At 45.2% G+C, this 14,320-nt stretch overlaps 2 protein-coding genes across 2 annotated transcripts in view; both read right to left on the bottom strand.

Moving 5' to 3' along the window:
* Window positions 1-7,916, bottom strand: part of sel1l (SEL1L adaptor subunit of SYVN1 ubiquitin ligase) — a 14,705-nt gene extending 6,789 nt beyond the window's left edge. The window contains exons 1-12 of the mRNA XM_084439454.1: window positions 7,400-7,916; window positions 7,118-7,155; window positions 6,677-6,878; window positions 5,816-5,983; window positions 5,449-5,554; window positions 4,078-4,240; window positions 3,813-3,866; window positions 3,549-3,608; window positions 3,244-3,325; window positions 2,161-2,315; window positions 1,597-1,653; window positions 1,404-1,472 (exon numbers count right to left, since the gene is read on the bottom strand). Coding sequence (XP_084295580.1) covers window positions 1,404-1,472; window positions 1,597-1,653; window positions 2,161-2,315; window positions 3,244-3,325; window positions 3,549-3,608; window positions 3,813-3,866; window positions 4,078-4,240; window positions 5,449-5,554; window positions 5,816-5,983; window positions 6,677-6,878; window positions 7,118-7,155; window positions 7,400-7,487 — 1,242 coding nt within the window. The 5' untranslated portion in view covers window positions 7,488-7,916. The remainder of the gene's footprint in view (window positions 1-1,403; window positions 1,473-1,596; window positions 1,654-2,160; window positions 2,316-3,243; window positions 3,326-3,548; window positions 3,609-3,812; window positions 3,867-4,077; window positions 4,241-5,448; window positions 5,555-5,815; window positions 5,984-6,676; window positions 6,879-7,117; window positions 7,156-7,399) is intronic.
* A 631-nt stretch (window positions 7,917-8,547) lies between these two features.
* On the bottom strand, window positions 8,548-14,054 carry LOC311310368 (activator of 90 kDa heat shock protein ATPase homolog 1-like). The gene is made up of 9 exons (XM_084439840.1): window positions 13,734-14,054; window positions 12,182-12,372; window positions 11,290-11,372; window positions 11,025-11,142; window positions 10,775-10,872; window positions 10,365-10,496; window positions 9,382-9,483; window positions 9,080-9,131; window positions 8,548-8,978 (listed from the first exon to the last, which is right to left on the bottom strand). Exons 1-9 carry the CDS (start codon window positions 13,811-13,813, stop codon window positions 8,806-8,808), a joined length of 1,029 nt encoding a protein of 342 aa, XP_084295966.1. The 5' UTR covers window positions 13,814-14,054; the 3' UTR covers window positions 8,548-8,805.
* Between the last annotated feature and the right edge of the window lie 266 nt (window positions 14,055-14,320).

The following is a 14,320-nucleotide window of genomic DNA, read 5'->3' as shown; positions in this document are numbered from 1 at the left end:
GGAGAGAGGGAGCAGGAGGAGAGAGGGAGCAGGGGGAGAGAGGGAGCAGGAGGAGAGAGGGAGCAGGGGGAGAGAGGGAGCAGGAGGAGAGAGGGAGGTGGAGAAGAGAGGTAGCAGGAGGAGGAGGAGGAGAAGAGAGGGAGGAGGAGGAGGAGAGAGGGAGGAGGAGGAGGAGAGAGGGAGGAGAAGAGAGGGAGGAGGAGAGAGGGAGAGGGGAGGAGAAGAGAGGGAGGAGAGAGGGAGAGAGGGAGGAGGGGAAGAGAGGGAGGAGGAGAAGAGAGGGAGGAGGGGAAGAGAGGGAGGAGGGGAAGAGAGGGAGGAGGGGAAGAGAGGGAGAGAGGGAGAGGGAGAGAGGAGGAGAAGAGAGGGAGAGAGGAGGAGAAGAGAGGGAGAGAGGAGGAGAAGAGAGGGAGGAGAGAGGAAGAGAGGGAGGAGGGGAAGAGAGGGAGGAGGAGAAGAGAGGGAGGAGGAGAAGAGAGGGAGGAGGGGAAGAGAGGGAGGAGGGGAAGAGAGGGAGGAGGGGAAGAGAGGGAGGAGGAGAAGAGAGGGAGGAGGAGAAGAGAGGGAGGAGGGGAAGAGAGGGAGGAGGGGAAGAGAGGGAGCAGGAGAAGAGAGGGAGGAGGAGAAGAGAGGGAGGAGGAGAAGAGAGGGAGGAGGAGAAGAGAGGGAGGAGGAGAAGAGAGGGAGGAGGGGAAGAGAGGGAGGAGGAGGAGAGGGAGCAGGGGAAGAGAGGGAGGAGGGGAAGAGAGGGAGCAGGAGGAGAGGGAGGAGGAGAAGAGAGGGAGGGAGGAGGAGAAGAGAGGGAGGAGAGAGGAAGGAGGGGAAGAGAGGGAGGAGAAGAGAGGGAGGAGGGGATAAAGACTTGGGAGATGTCAGATCACACTTGAGGATCTCTGCATACATCTGCCTTCAGTATTACCAGGGTTTTTACTGCAGAGAGGAATTTTGTCTCCCCCCAAAGAGATTATACCCAGGGCCAAAACGCTAAAAATTGAGAATAAAAATAGGAATTCAAATCCTCTCCAAATGTGTTTGATAGCTGGTTTCAAGTGCAGCCCATCCCTCTTTCTTGCATTGTCCATGGTTTGGACCACTAGTAATCAAGACCATTAATAGACAGGTTATCAGTATCTTAAACATTTTGTCTTCATATCCATTTTGTGTCATGTCGGGAGATTTCCCACGATATTGAAAAGTGAGCTCAGTCAGAACGACAGCAAAGCATATAAGCCTATACTGTACATGCTGGTAGGCTACTCGGCATAAAACTGAGGTTTCCCACCAAAATGTGTGCGCATCACCCCCCAAAGACCTATTCTAAGCCAGGAAAAACCCTGACTACACAGTGGTGCTCATGAATAAGGTTGAATGTACAGTAGGCGTTAATCCCAAGTAAATCTCACCTTCCCCAGAAAGGCCATGGCGTGCGTGTTCCCTGCGTTGGCGGCCTGGTTGAAGTAATCGTACGCCCGCTGTCCAACGACAAACACGAAGGGTGAGTGACCAACGCCGTCCACACATCACAACAACACAGCAGCCCGAGTGGGATGAAGCTAGCGTTGGGGCGAGGTTGAAAGGACGTTGGCTGAACGTTACCTGGTGGTTCTGCTCCACCCCGCGACCCCCGTGCAGGTGCAGCTGACCCAGTCCCACCTGACGAAACAAGTCAGTCACATGAGACGCCGCCATTTTAAAACCATGAGCTAACCCCCAATAAACTAACAAATAGAATATTAGAAAATATAACTTTTTAGCGATATTATATTGCAGGTTGAGGAGTGTGATGACGGCAGAGACTCATGCCCACAGGTGTCTGTCCCAACTATGAAAGCCAGACAAGGCTTGTAGAACCACGAAAAAACATCAAACCCCCGGCACTCTACCAGCGAGGCCGACGCCGCAAACAGCTACAGGTACAGTACGACCGTGGATACGCGGTAGATCACAGCATATTGGGGATAGGGTCAAACATGGTAGATCACAGCATATTGGGGATAGGGTCAAACACGGTAGATCACAGCATATTGGGGATAGGGTCAAACATGGTAGATCACAGCATATTGGGGATAGGGTCAAACATGGTAGATCACAGCATATTGGGGATAGGGTCAAGCATGGTAGATCACAGCATATTGGGGATGGGGTCAAGCGGACGGTCACCTGCGCCTGTACGTCTCCCTTCTCGGCCAGGAACTGGTAGTACTGGATCAGGTCCTCCTCCAGCATGCCGCTGGTGGACCCGGGGTTCTCCACCTCGTCCAGCAGACGCACCCTCTGGACCGCGCTGCCCCCGGTCAGGGACACGTCACTGGCCACTGGGGAGACACGGAGGGGGGGGTGAGATGTTTGTTTGTTTATTTATTTAGATCCCCCGTTAGCCGTTGCATTGCAGCAGCTACTCTTCCTGGGGTCTACATTACTCATAGTGACAATACACCCCGTGACTATGGTTCAAATGTGGTTGATCTGCTGTCTTGCTGTCCCTCGTCATCCATTCTCAGGATTTATTTATTTATATATGCAGAAAATACAGTGTAACATTACAGGGACAGTGCACGTTAATGAGCGTTTCTGTAAATGTGCCAGTTTTAGCCAGCTTGCCTGGTTTTCAACTGCAGTCCCTGAGCAGGTGTGATGACAGCCACAAAAGACACATACAGTAAGATAATTAAAATAGGAAACGTAATACTACACATACAGTAGAGCACATTTCATAAGAACACCTAAAATACTTTAAAACGAGGACACCAATACATAAAACATAAAATAAAGAGCAAAGCTCCAAGCCCTTTCAAAAGTTACAGAATATGGCCACATACTTAATTGTCTTTTAACCGTGAATTTAAATCCATTTTGAATGAGCGCTGTGTCACAGTATGTTTCTGCCCTGCCGCTGAAGGGTTATGGTACAGGAAGGGTTATGGTACAGGAAGGGTTATGGTACAGGAAGGGTTGTGGTACAGGAAGGGTTATGGTACAGGAAGGGTTGTGGTACAGGAAGGGTTATGGTACAGGAAGGGTTGTGGTACAGGAAGGGTTATGGTACAGGAAGGGTTATGGTACAGGAAGGGTTGTGGTACAGGAAGGGTTGTGGTACAGGAGGGGTTATGGTACAGGAAGGGTTATGGTACAGGAAGGGTTATGGTACAGGAAGGGTTATGGTACAGGAAGGGTTGTGGTACAGGAAGGGTTGTGGTACAGGAAGGGTTATGGTACAGGAATTGTGAGGATGTGCGTTCTCACCATTATTGGCCACCAGCCTGTAATGTGTCAGTGCTGATTCACAGCTCTGGGGCACGCCCACGCCTCCCCAATACCGGTACCCCTACGGAGAGTGAGAGAGGAGGGCCGGTCAGTCTGTAATACATACTGCAGGACACACACATCAAGAGATACCAAGCACTGTTCACATAACTATGTACATAAGTAAACCATTGCCAGTGTGAAAAAAATGTGACTTAAGGTTAATGAATTGGCTTCTCACTCTTTCATTGAAATCAATCATGACTTGTTTAGTCATTTGTGTTGTGAAGGGGACAATCACTCACCAGAATCATGTGCGACACCAGGTTTCCCCCCAGGGCGCCGAATGTGTAGTAAACCAACGCCTGCAAAACAGATTAGTTGCAAGGATATATTCCCAAATACACACATATGTCAATATTAACCCAGGATTCCCTAAAAAGCAGTAACAACTAGACTCCGAAAATAAAATCAGAATTTATTTGGGGAGTCCTGGGCTACATTGATGACCCTAAAAGTCCGTGTTAAATAATAAAGACAGTGAAAGTGCAGAGAAAGGGCGTGTTTACCTTGGCTTGGCTTGAGTTCACTCCCAGCCCTGCGGCGTACAGGAATCCAAGAGCCTGTTAAGGGATTTTAGTGGAATGTTTCATATCATCTCACACTCAGATCATAATGACAGCATACATCTAAGAACACTCAAATTATATACCCCGCTAGAAAAAAACATTTTGAATGAGCCTCAGCCTAAAACTACATTGGCCTTGACAGGAAACAATGATTTGCTGAGTGAAAAACAATCGGATGAGACCTTCTATAAAATGGCCAACATACAGTCTGCGCTTTGGGGTAACCTTCCAGGGCCAGCGTCTCAAACAGCTCCTTGGCCCTGGGGATGTCCTGCCTCAGGAAGTCACCGAAGAGCATGGCGTAGGCCACCTTCTCCATGGCCTTGTGGTGTCCCATCCCTGCCACCGTCAGCAGCGTGGCGTACAACCTGTGGATCGGAGAATAGATCTGCGTTAAGATGAAGGTAGTATGGCAAAGGGAACGATTAAAAGACATATCGGGACGCCCACGTACATGTGTGCACACTCATTTGATACTCAATAAACTATAAATACTCGATAAACTATAAATAGCTAGTTTGTTAAGTTAGTTTTAAGTCAGGGCACACTTCCAAACAAGGTGTCACTGGCCTCATAATTCTCTACTTCTGCCCTTAGTGCATACTTTTCCAGTTCCCCTCACAGATTTAATAGAAAGGGGGCATTTCAGAGAGATGTTAGTCTCTCTTAGCGTACTCAGCAGGGACAGACCTCCCACTAATGCCGGACTCACACTACAGGATTTTGGGGGCTGATTTATCCCCAATTCACTCCTCTCGACAATCGGAGGAGAAATCTGATCTGGAACGTTGGTCGGTACTGATGTTCAGCCCAGATGATCTTGTAATGTGAAGGGTTTACAGATCCAATCATATACCTCCCGATCGGCTCGCAGACCCATCGGGCCGCCCTGATAATATCAAACATGTTTGGCATTTAAGATTATTATGTCACGACTTTACAAGCGAGACGGCGAGACCAGTGGTTCGTTGCTCCCTCGGGCACGATAACATCCTAGTGTGTGATGAGCCGTTATTTTCAAATCTTGTAGTGTGTGCATGTTTGAGATTCACAAGAAGAACATCTGTTAAGACTCTCCTTATATGCGTGATATAGGGATGGGTATCGATTCGAATTTCAAGAATCGATTCGATTCCGATTCACAAGGTTCAGAATCGATTATCACGATTCAATTCGATTCAATATCGATTCGGTTAGTGTTACTAAAACCTGTTTTTTTTTTGCTGTAACCTTAATTACATGACTGCCAAGTTATGCAACACATCAATACTAGGGCTGGGTATCGATACTGATTTCCAAAAATGAATGAATGAATGAATCATTTAATGAATTAATGAACTATTCATTCCTTCATTTATTCATTCATTTATTCATTAAATAAAAGATCAATTTTGGGATTCTCTGAATCAGAGATCTGAATCAGAATTTTTTAAACCCAGCCCTAGCGTGATACAACTCAATTTCGATATCAGTTAGGATTTGAAACGTCCTGTAGTGTGAGCCCGGCATGACTAGTAGGACAGGAGGGTGAATGACAGGTATACAGCAGGGGGATGGGGGGAGGAGGAAGACTCACTCTTTCTTCTGGCTCTTCCTGGTGGTGGCGTTGATCATGCCCAGGGCCGTCTGGTACTGCTCCTCCGCCTCCTCCTCCTCGCGCCTCCTCTCCGCCTGCTCCTCGGCTGCGAGGGAGAGGAGAGAGAGAGAGGCCGTCACCGCACACACCGCCGAACACCACCTCCCTCGCCACGGCCTTCAGGCCGAAGATATTACACGTACTGCTCAGTCTGAGCGTACGTCTGACTTGTCATGTCAATCGGGCGTTGGGTTATTGAGATGTTGGGTTATTGAGATGTTGGGTTATAGAGATGTTGGGTTATTGTGATGTGTACAGATCTAGGAGTCGTCCTCCTCAAAGCCTGCAATTTACAATGCCAACGTACTCTCACAGAAGCCCCATCTCTTGTCCCCGTCGTAGTCGTATGTGGTGGCGCACCAGAGACGGCCGTCCCCCCGCCCCTCGGTGGTACAGTCCGAGTACTCCTTTCCCATGAAGCGGAAGGGGAAGAGGCAGGGCTCCCCATTGGCCGTGCCTCCAATCACCACGGGAACTGAATGAACCAAAAAAGCACAAGTGGGTGATATGAGTTAGAGGCAAAGCATAGATGGGATGCAGGTGTACGGTGATAAACGTTGCCAAAAACATTGTGGTTGGACCCTTAAAAAGTTCCAAGAAGTAAATTCAGTTAATTCCCATCACATCGTGCCAAAACGCTAGATGATGAATGATAGCAATCTGAAAGGTATGAGAACTGTTACTGCACCAATGCCCTTGAATTTACTCATGCTACTTTCTGAGAGGCCACAGGTGCTAGTGGGTTTTTATTTCCCAAGAGAGGAAACCATTTCCTCCAACTTCACTACTACAGCAGAAACCACACAGATGCGAAGCATTTCAAGCAGATGTAGCCTGCACAACAGCAACTTATCTGAAAGCCCCATCAATGAAATCAACAAACTAGTCAACTTTTTTCTTTTTTTACACAAAAAAATCTTTACTCTTTGACTCATTATCACAACAGAGCATTTGAACAAAACGTTTTTATTGTATGCTTGGCTAAATTCAAGGGGATAATACATTTGCAGTTCAATGTCTGCAGTACTCACACCTTAAAAGATTTGAAAATAGAAGTGTAGGACAGTCAACTAAGCGATTCTAACCAACCCACGATCAGTGTCCAGTGTTCAGTCCAGTTGTCGCAGACCCCTGATGGAACGTGGTTTCCGCTGTCTCTGGTTCTTACCTTCTTTAGGCTTCTCCTCCACAGGTGGAGGCTGGGTTGGCAGGTCCTCCTTCTCCTCCCCCTCCAGACGCCCCTCCTGAGCCTCATCGTTAGGTCTCGTGTCCTCCTCAGGCTGCGAGGTCTCGCGGGGGAAAACCGCCATACCAGCTACGATCCTCGACCCTGGAATATCATCCTCTTCCGAGTTCGGGTCATGGTAAGACTTGAAGGGACAGAATCAGAGAATCATTTATCTACTGTAGATTGTACCTTTTCTGTCATGTACCTGTGAGAGAGCACCGTGACCTGATTGGACACTAGAAATGTTCTTTTCTATAAGGCTGATAAAAAGGGGATTCTTTGTTCTGCTGTTGTCGTGGATAGCGTGTTAACAAGGCAGACTAAGACATTAAAGATGATTCTGTGACTATAAAAACAGGTTATACATTACACCATGCCTACCTTCAGTTCTGGAGTATCATTGCCATCAGGTTCTTCATCTACACACACACACACACACACACACACACACACACACACACACACACACACACGTAAAGTGAGGCAGTAAATGCATAGGGATTGTATATCAACTGACCCACAAATACCTAATCCACTTCATCTCCAGCTAGCATGGCTACCGGGAAATAGTGGGTGTCTGTCAACAAGGTTTCTAATTACTAGCAGCAATAGTCTATCAACAAACAGGCTACTGACGTCAGCTAACGGCTACCCAGTACTCACCCGCTGTTACTCCCTTCAGGGCGACCAACGAGAGAATGAACACAAGCCAAAGCGTCCTCGTCATCTTACTTGATATTTTAAAATCCATTTCTCAGCCAGATGACAAGCTAACAACTGCTAGCTGATGTTATTTCTAGAACAAAACATTCAGTTTCAGTGTAGTCCCAGTTTGAGCTTTAAAAAATGAGTTTATCTGGCATTCACTAGCTTGACTAACTGACCAAAATGCACGGGAATAATAAATTGTGGACAATTAATGTTACACTAAAAAAATCGATGCAGACTTAACAGCTGATACAGTTTAGGCTAGCTATTTAGCATGCTATCTTAGCTCAATAAGGAATACGTCCGGTTGCTACCAAGCAATAGCCTATACAAACGCACTGAGAATACTATCTCGCCGGTTGGGAATCTAAATGTTTGCCAATTTCGTGGCTAGCAATCGACTGATGATTACTGTAATATCGTTAGGAAGAGTTTCATCAGAAAACCCTGCTGTTTAGCTTGCTATCAATGTAGCTGTGACCCTTACGCACCACTTCCTAATCTCTCTGATGGACCAATCACAGCTCCCATGGCAGGTACCAGGACGTGCCATTAGCCAATCGTTGGAGCCGATGAATATGTGAACCAATCAAGTGTGCACACACGAAAATACGTCTGGTTGACAGGTTTGTCCACGACACCGAAACGCACCCCGTGGTCACATCGGCCTGTCGCACGCTTCAGGCTGATCTGATCCTACTAGTGCTGGTGGATCATTGATTATTTAGCATTTACACTGCTAAAATAAACAAAGCAAACTACACGTGCACGGCAAACATGAAAATAGTTTGATCAATTAATTATATTGATACTGTTCAAGTGCCCTGCCTAGCATATTTATAGCAGTCTTTACTTGCTTTATAAATTACTTGCTTCTCCAGGTATTCCAAACCAAATGTCCGGTAAAACATATAATGCACATATTGTAACAATTCTGAAATCTGTATCATATATAAAATGGCTTTGCACTCCACAAGAACCACAAAATATTCACACTGGTAAAAATGCAATTTAATTTATTTCATTGACATGTCAAACATGCAGAGCAGAGGGCTGAGAATGCAGGTCTACATCTAAATACTGTCAGACTCAGCAGATGAGGTTACATGGTTCAAGTGACTTCTGTTGCACATTGCCTTTCCTGAACTAGTCCATTGAGGTACATAGACACCATAGAAATTAGAAAGCCTTGACCCAAACATCCTTACACACCAGTCTCCCATCTGGAAAAAGGCACGGTTTGTTTATGGGCAACGTAGGGCTGGTGCTACGAGAGAATGCACAGAAGAGAGCCATTTGATCCACATTAAATAAACCGGTTTACTTTATTTATAGTTTTCCATAACTCAAAGGAGATACTCTCAGTAGAGACGAACTCCGTATCCAAAAGTCTGTTTGATGGCTTCAAAGTAGTATCTTTTCCATCCCTCTTTCGTACGATCTTCTTCTGCCGTCGGAACCCCTTTACATTCCAAATTCAGCTCCGTCTCGTCACCTCGGTCCTTCATGTTAAGGGTGATTGTCGCATAATGTTCTGGTGGAAGAGGATTATGGGTAATTGTTGAAAAGAATAATTCTAATGAAAAAAACGATATTGGTCATGGCTTCTAAGATCCTTAATGTGAGACAACCTACCGCTGGGCCAAGTCTTGAACCTCCATCTCATGACAATCTTTTCATCTGGGACCTAGGGAAACAACGCAATAATTAAATAAATAAAAACATAAATAAATAAAAACATTAATTAATTAATAATTACATTAATTAATTAAATATGAATCCTACTCTTCATGCTTGTCTACCACATACAGTAACAGAACAGCAATGAAAATGAGTACTAGCCACAAAGTGTCTCCAGAGATAATAACAACAGCATTTCCATGTTACCTCTATTATGGGTTACTAGCACCATGGATGGGTAACAAGTATGATCTCACCAGATCCTGGAACTCGCCGTTAACATTCCCGTCCAGCAGTTGAAATTTCCCTCCTTTGTACCCCTCAACAACAGCAGCGGAGTGGGTGAACACCTGAACCATCTGTACAACAATAAAGGGGACATTAATTAAGCATTCGTCCCTATGAGCTGCAAAGCTAGTCTGTGTGCACTGTTACATTTGTACACCGTCTCGTCTCTTCCCCTAACATCTCGAGGTTGCTATTGACCGTTATTACTAGAGTACTTTGGTTCAATTATTAATGCAGTGTTTTTACAGGAGTGGAAAAGAAGGGAAATAAATTATAGAAAAAAAAAACTCAGAAGGAGACGGGTTGCCAATTTTGAAAGTACTTTGACATAGTAGGCAAATCTCTCTTGAAGTGGAAATAATCTGAGAAAAAAGTCGGAATGAAAAACATGTTGTTCATCTCTGTACTGTATGTAAGTGAGGGGGAAAACAAAGTTCTTCCGCCCAAAACACACCAAACTGATGGAGTGACCACTCCTGACCACTTGGTGGCCAGAGTCGAAATAATTGCCCGTTGGTTCTGAGCCACATTCCTGTTGAGTGTGAGTTTGCTTCCCTCTCAAACATGTAGGGGTGGGACCTATGCCCACCGCCCCCCCCCCCCCCCCCCCCCCCCACCGCTCTCTGTAAAGCGCATTGTGTTGCCTCTGTGTATGAAATGTGCTATGCAAATAAAGTTTGATTTGAGTGTAAAACCGTCTTAATAGCCTACACCAATTATTCAATTATTCCTTTAGGCCACTACACTTCCCATTCCTATCCTCATGTCTCCTTATAGGACAAGGTTCCTTAATTACTATTGCATTGGTTTCCAATATATTCCTTATACCTGACACGTCTTGTAGCATCAGTAGCATGGTGGTGGCCAGACTACCGAGTCGCCGCCATTGGCTAGTTGGCAACATGGCACATTTTCAAAGCTGCAAGAACATTCTCATTGGTGGGTGACTCACTTCCTGGTTGATGAAGGTTCTGTATAGCTCTTCAGCCGAAGTGAGGAACCTCTCCTTCAGAGTGAACTTGCAGGTGGGGATCTTGACACCTGAGCTGGGTCCAGGGGCAGAGACCGTACCTGAGGATGCAATCTGGGGAGAGAAACAAAAAAAGATGAAGTCACCAGTGTCTTGGATGAAGTTACAGTACTTGAAACTCACTCAGAAAAGCAGTTAGTCTTTTTTAGAAACTAACAAAAGCCTGTTCTCTTTCATCTTAATTTTGTAGTCAATAACTCTATTGTCCTCCAGCAGCAGTGTTAGAACATTCTCCAGCTTCCCGCCTACTTAGATTGTTCTGCTGCGATCCAAAATGGTGTAAGGTAAGACGACACCACCCAAATGGTGTAAGGTAAGACGACACCACCCACCTGGGTTTTCACTTTCACCTTGCTCTTGGTTTTCGCCTCCGATGGCTGCGGCACGCTGACTTCATTCGCTGTGGGCAGGATCATGCCCTGGGTAAATTCTGTAACCGAGAAATGCCACAAAAAAAAGTTTACATTTTTAAACGCTCCATTTAAAAAAAAAAACTGAATTTTGATATAATAAAAAATGTTATACAGAAATACAAAATGTAATATGTGAATCAGGCAGAGGTGCCCTGAAATAAAAACGGACCCGTCCTGAGGTGGCCCACGTAGCTCCCCAGAGCAGTTCGGACCTTTTGCACCCCTTCCTTTCTCATGAGGTTTAAGAGCGGCGTGTTGGGTTCATCTTTACACAGAGAAACGGTTATCTGTGACCAGCAAGAACAGCCATGAGATCAGAATGTACATTGTCATTGCAATAGTATTGAATCGGTAAAACAATTGTTTAAAAAAAATAAACGGCTTAAGTAAACTATGGTAATCAACTGTTTCACAGTTTCTCTGCTGTTGCTTACATCTAGGTCGTCCATATCATTTTCATCAGAAAGGTTTGCAACCTCTACGTTCCCTTTGTACTTGATACCCGCTTTTGATGTTCCTGCAAGAGGGGGCAGAGAGAGAGGGACAGAGTCATGAGGCCTCTGCTTTGAAGACAGATACTACAGTATAATAACTCCACTCACTCACTCACTCACTCACTCACTCACTCACTCCACAGGCTTTTGTTTGCATGATAGTGGAGCGGATAACATTAATATGTAAGAGGAATTGTGCAAATTATGATACAAGCATGAAATTTGGTGTGTTTGTTCTCCAGAGGTTTCTGGTGAAATCTGCCTAATTGGCCTTTTGAAAATCCAAGATGGTGGCCATTTTCAAGATGGCTGCCAAATCGGCCTCCCAAAGTTGATTCTTTTCATAGGAATCATCCAACTACACGGATTCCTATGAAATAATTCAACTTAGGAGGCCAATTTTGTAGCCATCTTGAAAAATGGCCGCCATCTTGGATTTTCAAATGGCCAATCAAGCAGATATGATCAATAAGCCCTGAGCCCTGAGAACAACCAAGCCGAATTTCATGCTTGTGTATCATTTTGAACAATTTTTCTGCTATCCACTATGAGAATATCATTGCCATGGAAATTTAAATATACAGTAGGAGGGAATCAAAAATGCTCAGTTTGGCTCAAATTCTCTAATATTGAGATTTCTTAGGATTGCATATCATTGCCAAAGAAATAAATCTCATCTTACAATAAACTTTAAAAAAAGCTTTTTAAAAAGCTTAACAATCATACATTGAAAGAGCTCAGACATACTTTCTCAATTCATCATTTATTGTGGAACATTTTTCATCATCGAGCTTCATCACATGTTCAGCCAATAATCTCTGGATGTGCTTACCAGTCCAGGATGCGTTGACCACCCATTCATAGAAGTAGATGAGCTTCCCTTTGCGATTGTTGATGGACGCCTCTCCGTCCAGCTTGGGGACGTCAACGATCTCACAGCTGCCCTCGGCATTCTCCACACGGAGGCCCAACAGAAGCTCCTTCAGCTTGTCTGATGACCAACCTGTGGCATCACGCTCCGTCCTGTTGGGAGAATGACACAGTGAACACAGTGAATTGTAACTTCATAGCTCTGACTCATTTGCAGGCAAGGGATGTAAGTAGCCTACAAGCTTAATGGGCTCGGCAATCTAGAAAGAATAACTGTTCTCTCTGGGAATATAAAGTGTTATTAGTTGGCAGGTCTTTGCAATAAACTTACTGCACAGCTCCACTGCAGTCGTCAGCGTCAATGTCCTACCGAGAAATGAACCTTGACGATTCTCAAACGCTGCCATCGAACACGATGCCATGGCTAGTCATTAATAACAATGGATTCATTCCCTCGGTGTCCAATGGCTGATGGCAGACGCTAGCTACTGCAGCGAATATCTAGCCATATGCAAAGGGACAATCAACGGTACATTTTGCCTTCAATACTGCAGGGATCAGGTATGAAAGTACAGTAATACATGGTGTAAATGCACTTATATCCTACACTAGTGTAATTAATGCGCTTATGACATTCACATGTCTACAAGCACATGAAATATACAACTACTAAACTATCCCCATATTTTATGCATTGATTTATTTCATATAAGAGACTTATCTGATCATAGCTAACTGGCCGATGGTGTCAAATGTAAAAATATCCTTCCTCCCATCTGCTAATACAGGCCTACCCTTGGTGTTCCTGAAATAGCTTTGCTTAGTTGCTTAGAGTTGTCCTGCCACCAGCTGCTTAGGGACCTACTGTCACTGTGAGCTCCCACTGGAATAGTCTTCTTGTACCCTCGTTGGACTCAGTCAACATGCACATCTAAACAGCAGCCCATAGGAATAAGAGCAATACAACTGTACACACACATTCAAAGGCTATTAAGTTCAGCTGATATACAGTCAGATGTGTTCAACATGTAAAACAGTGCGGAACTTAAGTGTCTGTCTTTGCATAAGTACCTGCCGTTAACAGATGATGGTCTTGGTAGAGATAGAAAGTAGTCTATCACAGACCAGATGCAGACAGCATCTCAACTCTAGCCTCTGACAACTGTGTTGAAGGTTACTTGATAACGACCTGGCGGATTTCCCCCTTTATTATGAACTTGGAAGATGAAGACAGAATCGTTGCGTAAGTTTAAGTCGCCCAATGCACAGCAGCAAGTTCAACTGGCCTCACATGGGACCAAGAATGTAACTGTAGATCGGGGTTCTTAAAAAACCCAACTCATCCAATCTGAATCTGATTAGTTTGAATAGAATGATTATCATACAACACTAGTAAAATATGACTAGCTGCAGCATGTCAAGTCAACGTTTAGCTAGTGCCAAATGTGCCCCCACCAAGCCAGCTAGCCGAAAACACAGCTACATACTAATCTGAGCTAACATGAGCTACTCACCAATGCCAGTTGTTGACATTTGTCGCGTCGGCTCTCTCCTCCACGATCCAGCGCGGATCCCCCTCTCCCCACTTCGCCATGAGAGTGGTGGATAACAGCAAATACTAGAAACAGAGAGATTCTCAAGTGTACTAGGTCAAGCTTGGCTAGCTAGCTTTAGATCAGCTGGCCAGAGGGAGTGGATTTACCGGTAGACCACGACAAGGAGACAGGAAACGTGCTGTGTGACGCTAACAGTTAGCCAGCTTAGCTAGCTACCGGCTAACTAGCTAACGTTCGAGCAGTGTCAGTCCTACTAGCTAGAAACAGTCGATTACATCAAACAGAGGTGGTTCAATTTCACAGTCCTTTATCTCCTCTGCTCTGTTGTTTTAAATTCACACTCGATCTAAACGTGTGAATGATGCTCCGAGGAGATCTGTTGAACTGTTTCACGACTCGGACAGACCGACTCCGACTATAAACGAAACAGTCGTTTCTAGAAAACTCGTGGAAGGTGTCAAATTTCCCCTACGACTCGCCGTAGAAATTTCGCGAAGAGTCCTGAAAGCTCGTATTTGAATCGCGCCCCCCCACAATTTTTTTTT

The sequence above is a fragment of the Borostomias antarcticus genome (genome assembly GCF_949987555.1).
Source record: "Borostomias antarcticus genome assembly, chromosome: 6".
NCBI classification, from domain to species: domain Eukaryota; kingdom Metazoa; phylum Chordata; class Actinopteri; order Stomiiformes; family Stomiidae; genus Borostomias; species Borostomias antarcticus.
This window is presented reverse-complemented; position numbering and strand designations above follow the sequence as displayed.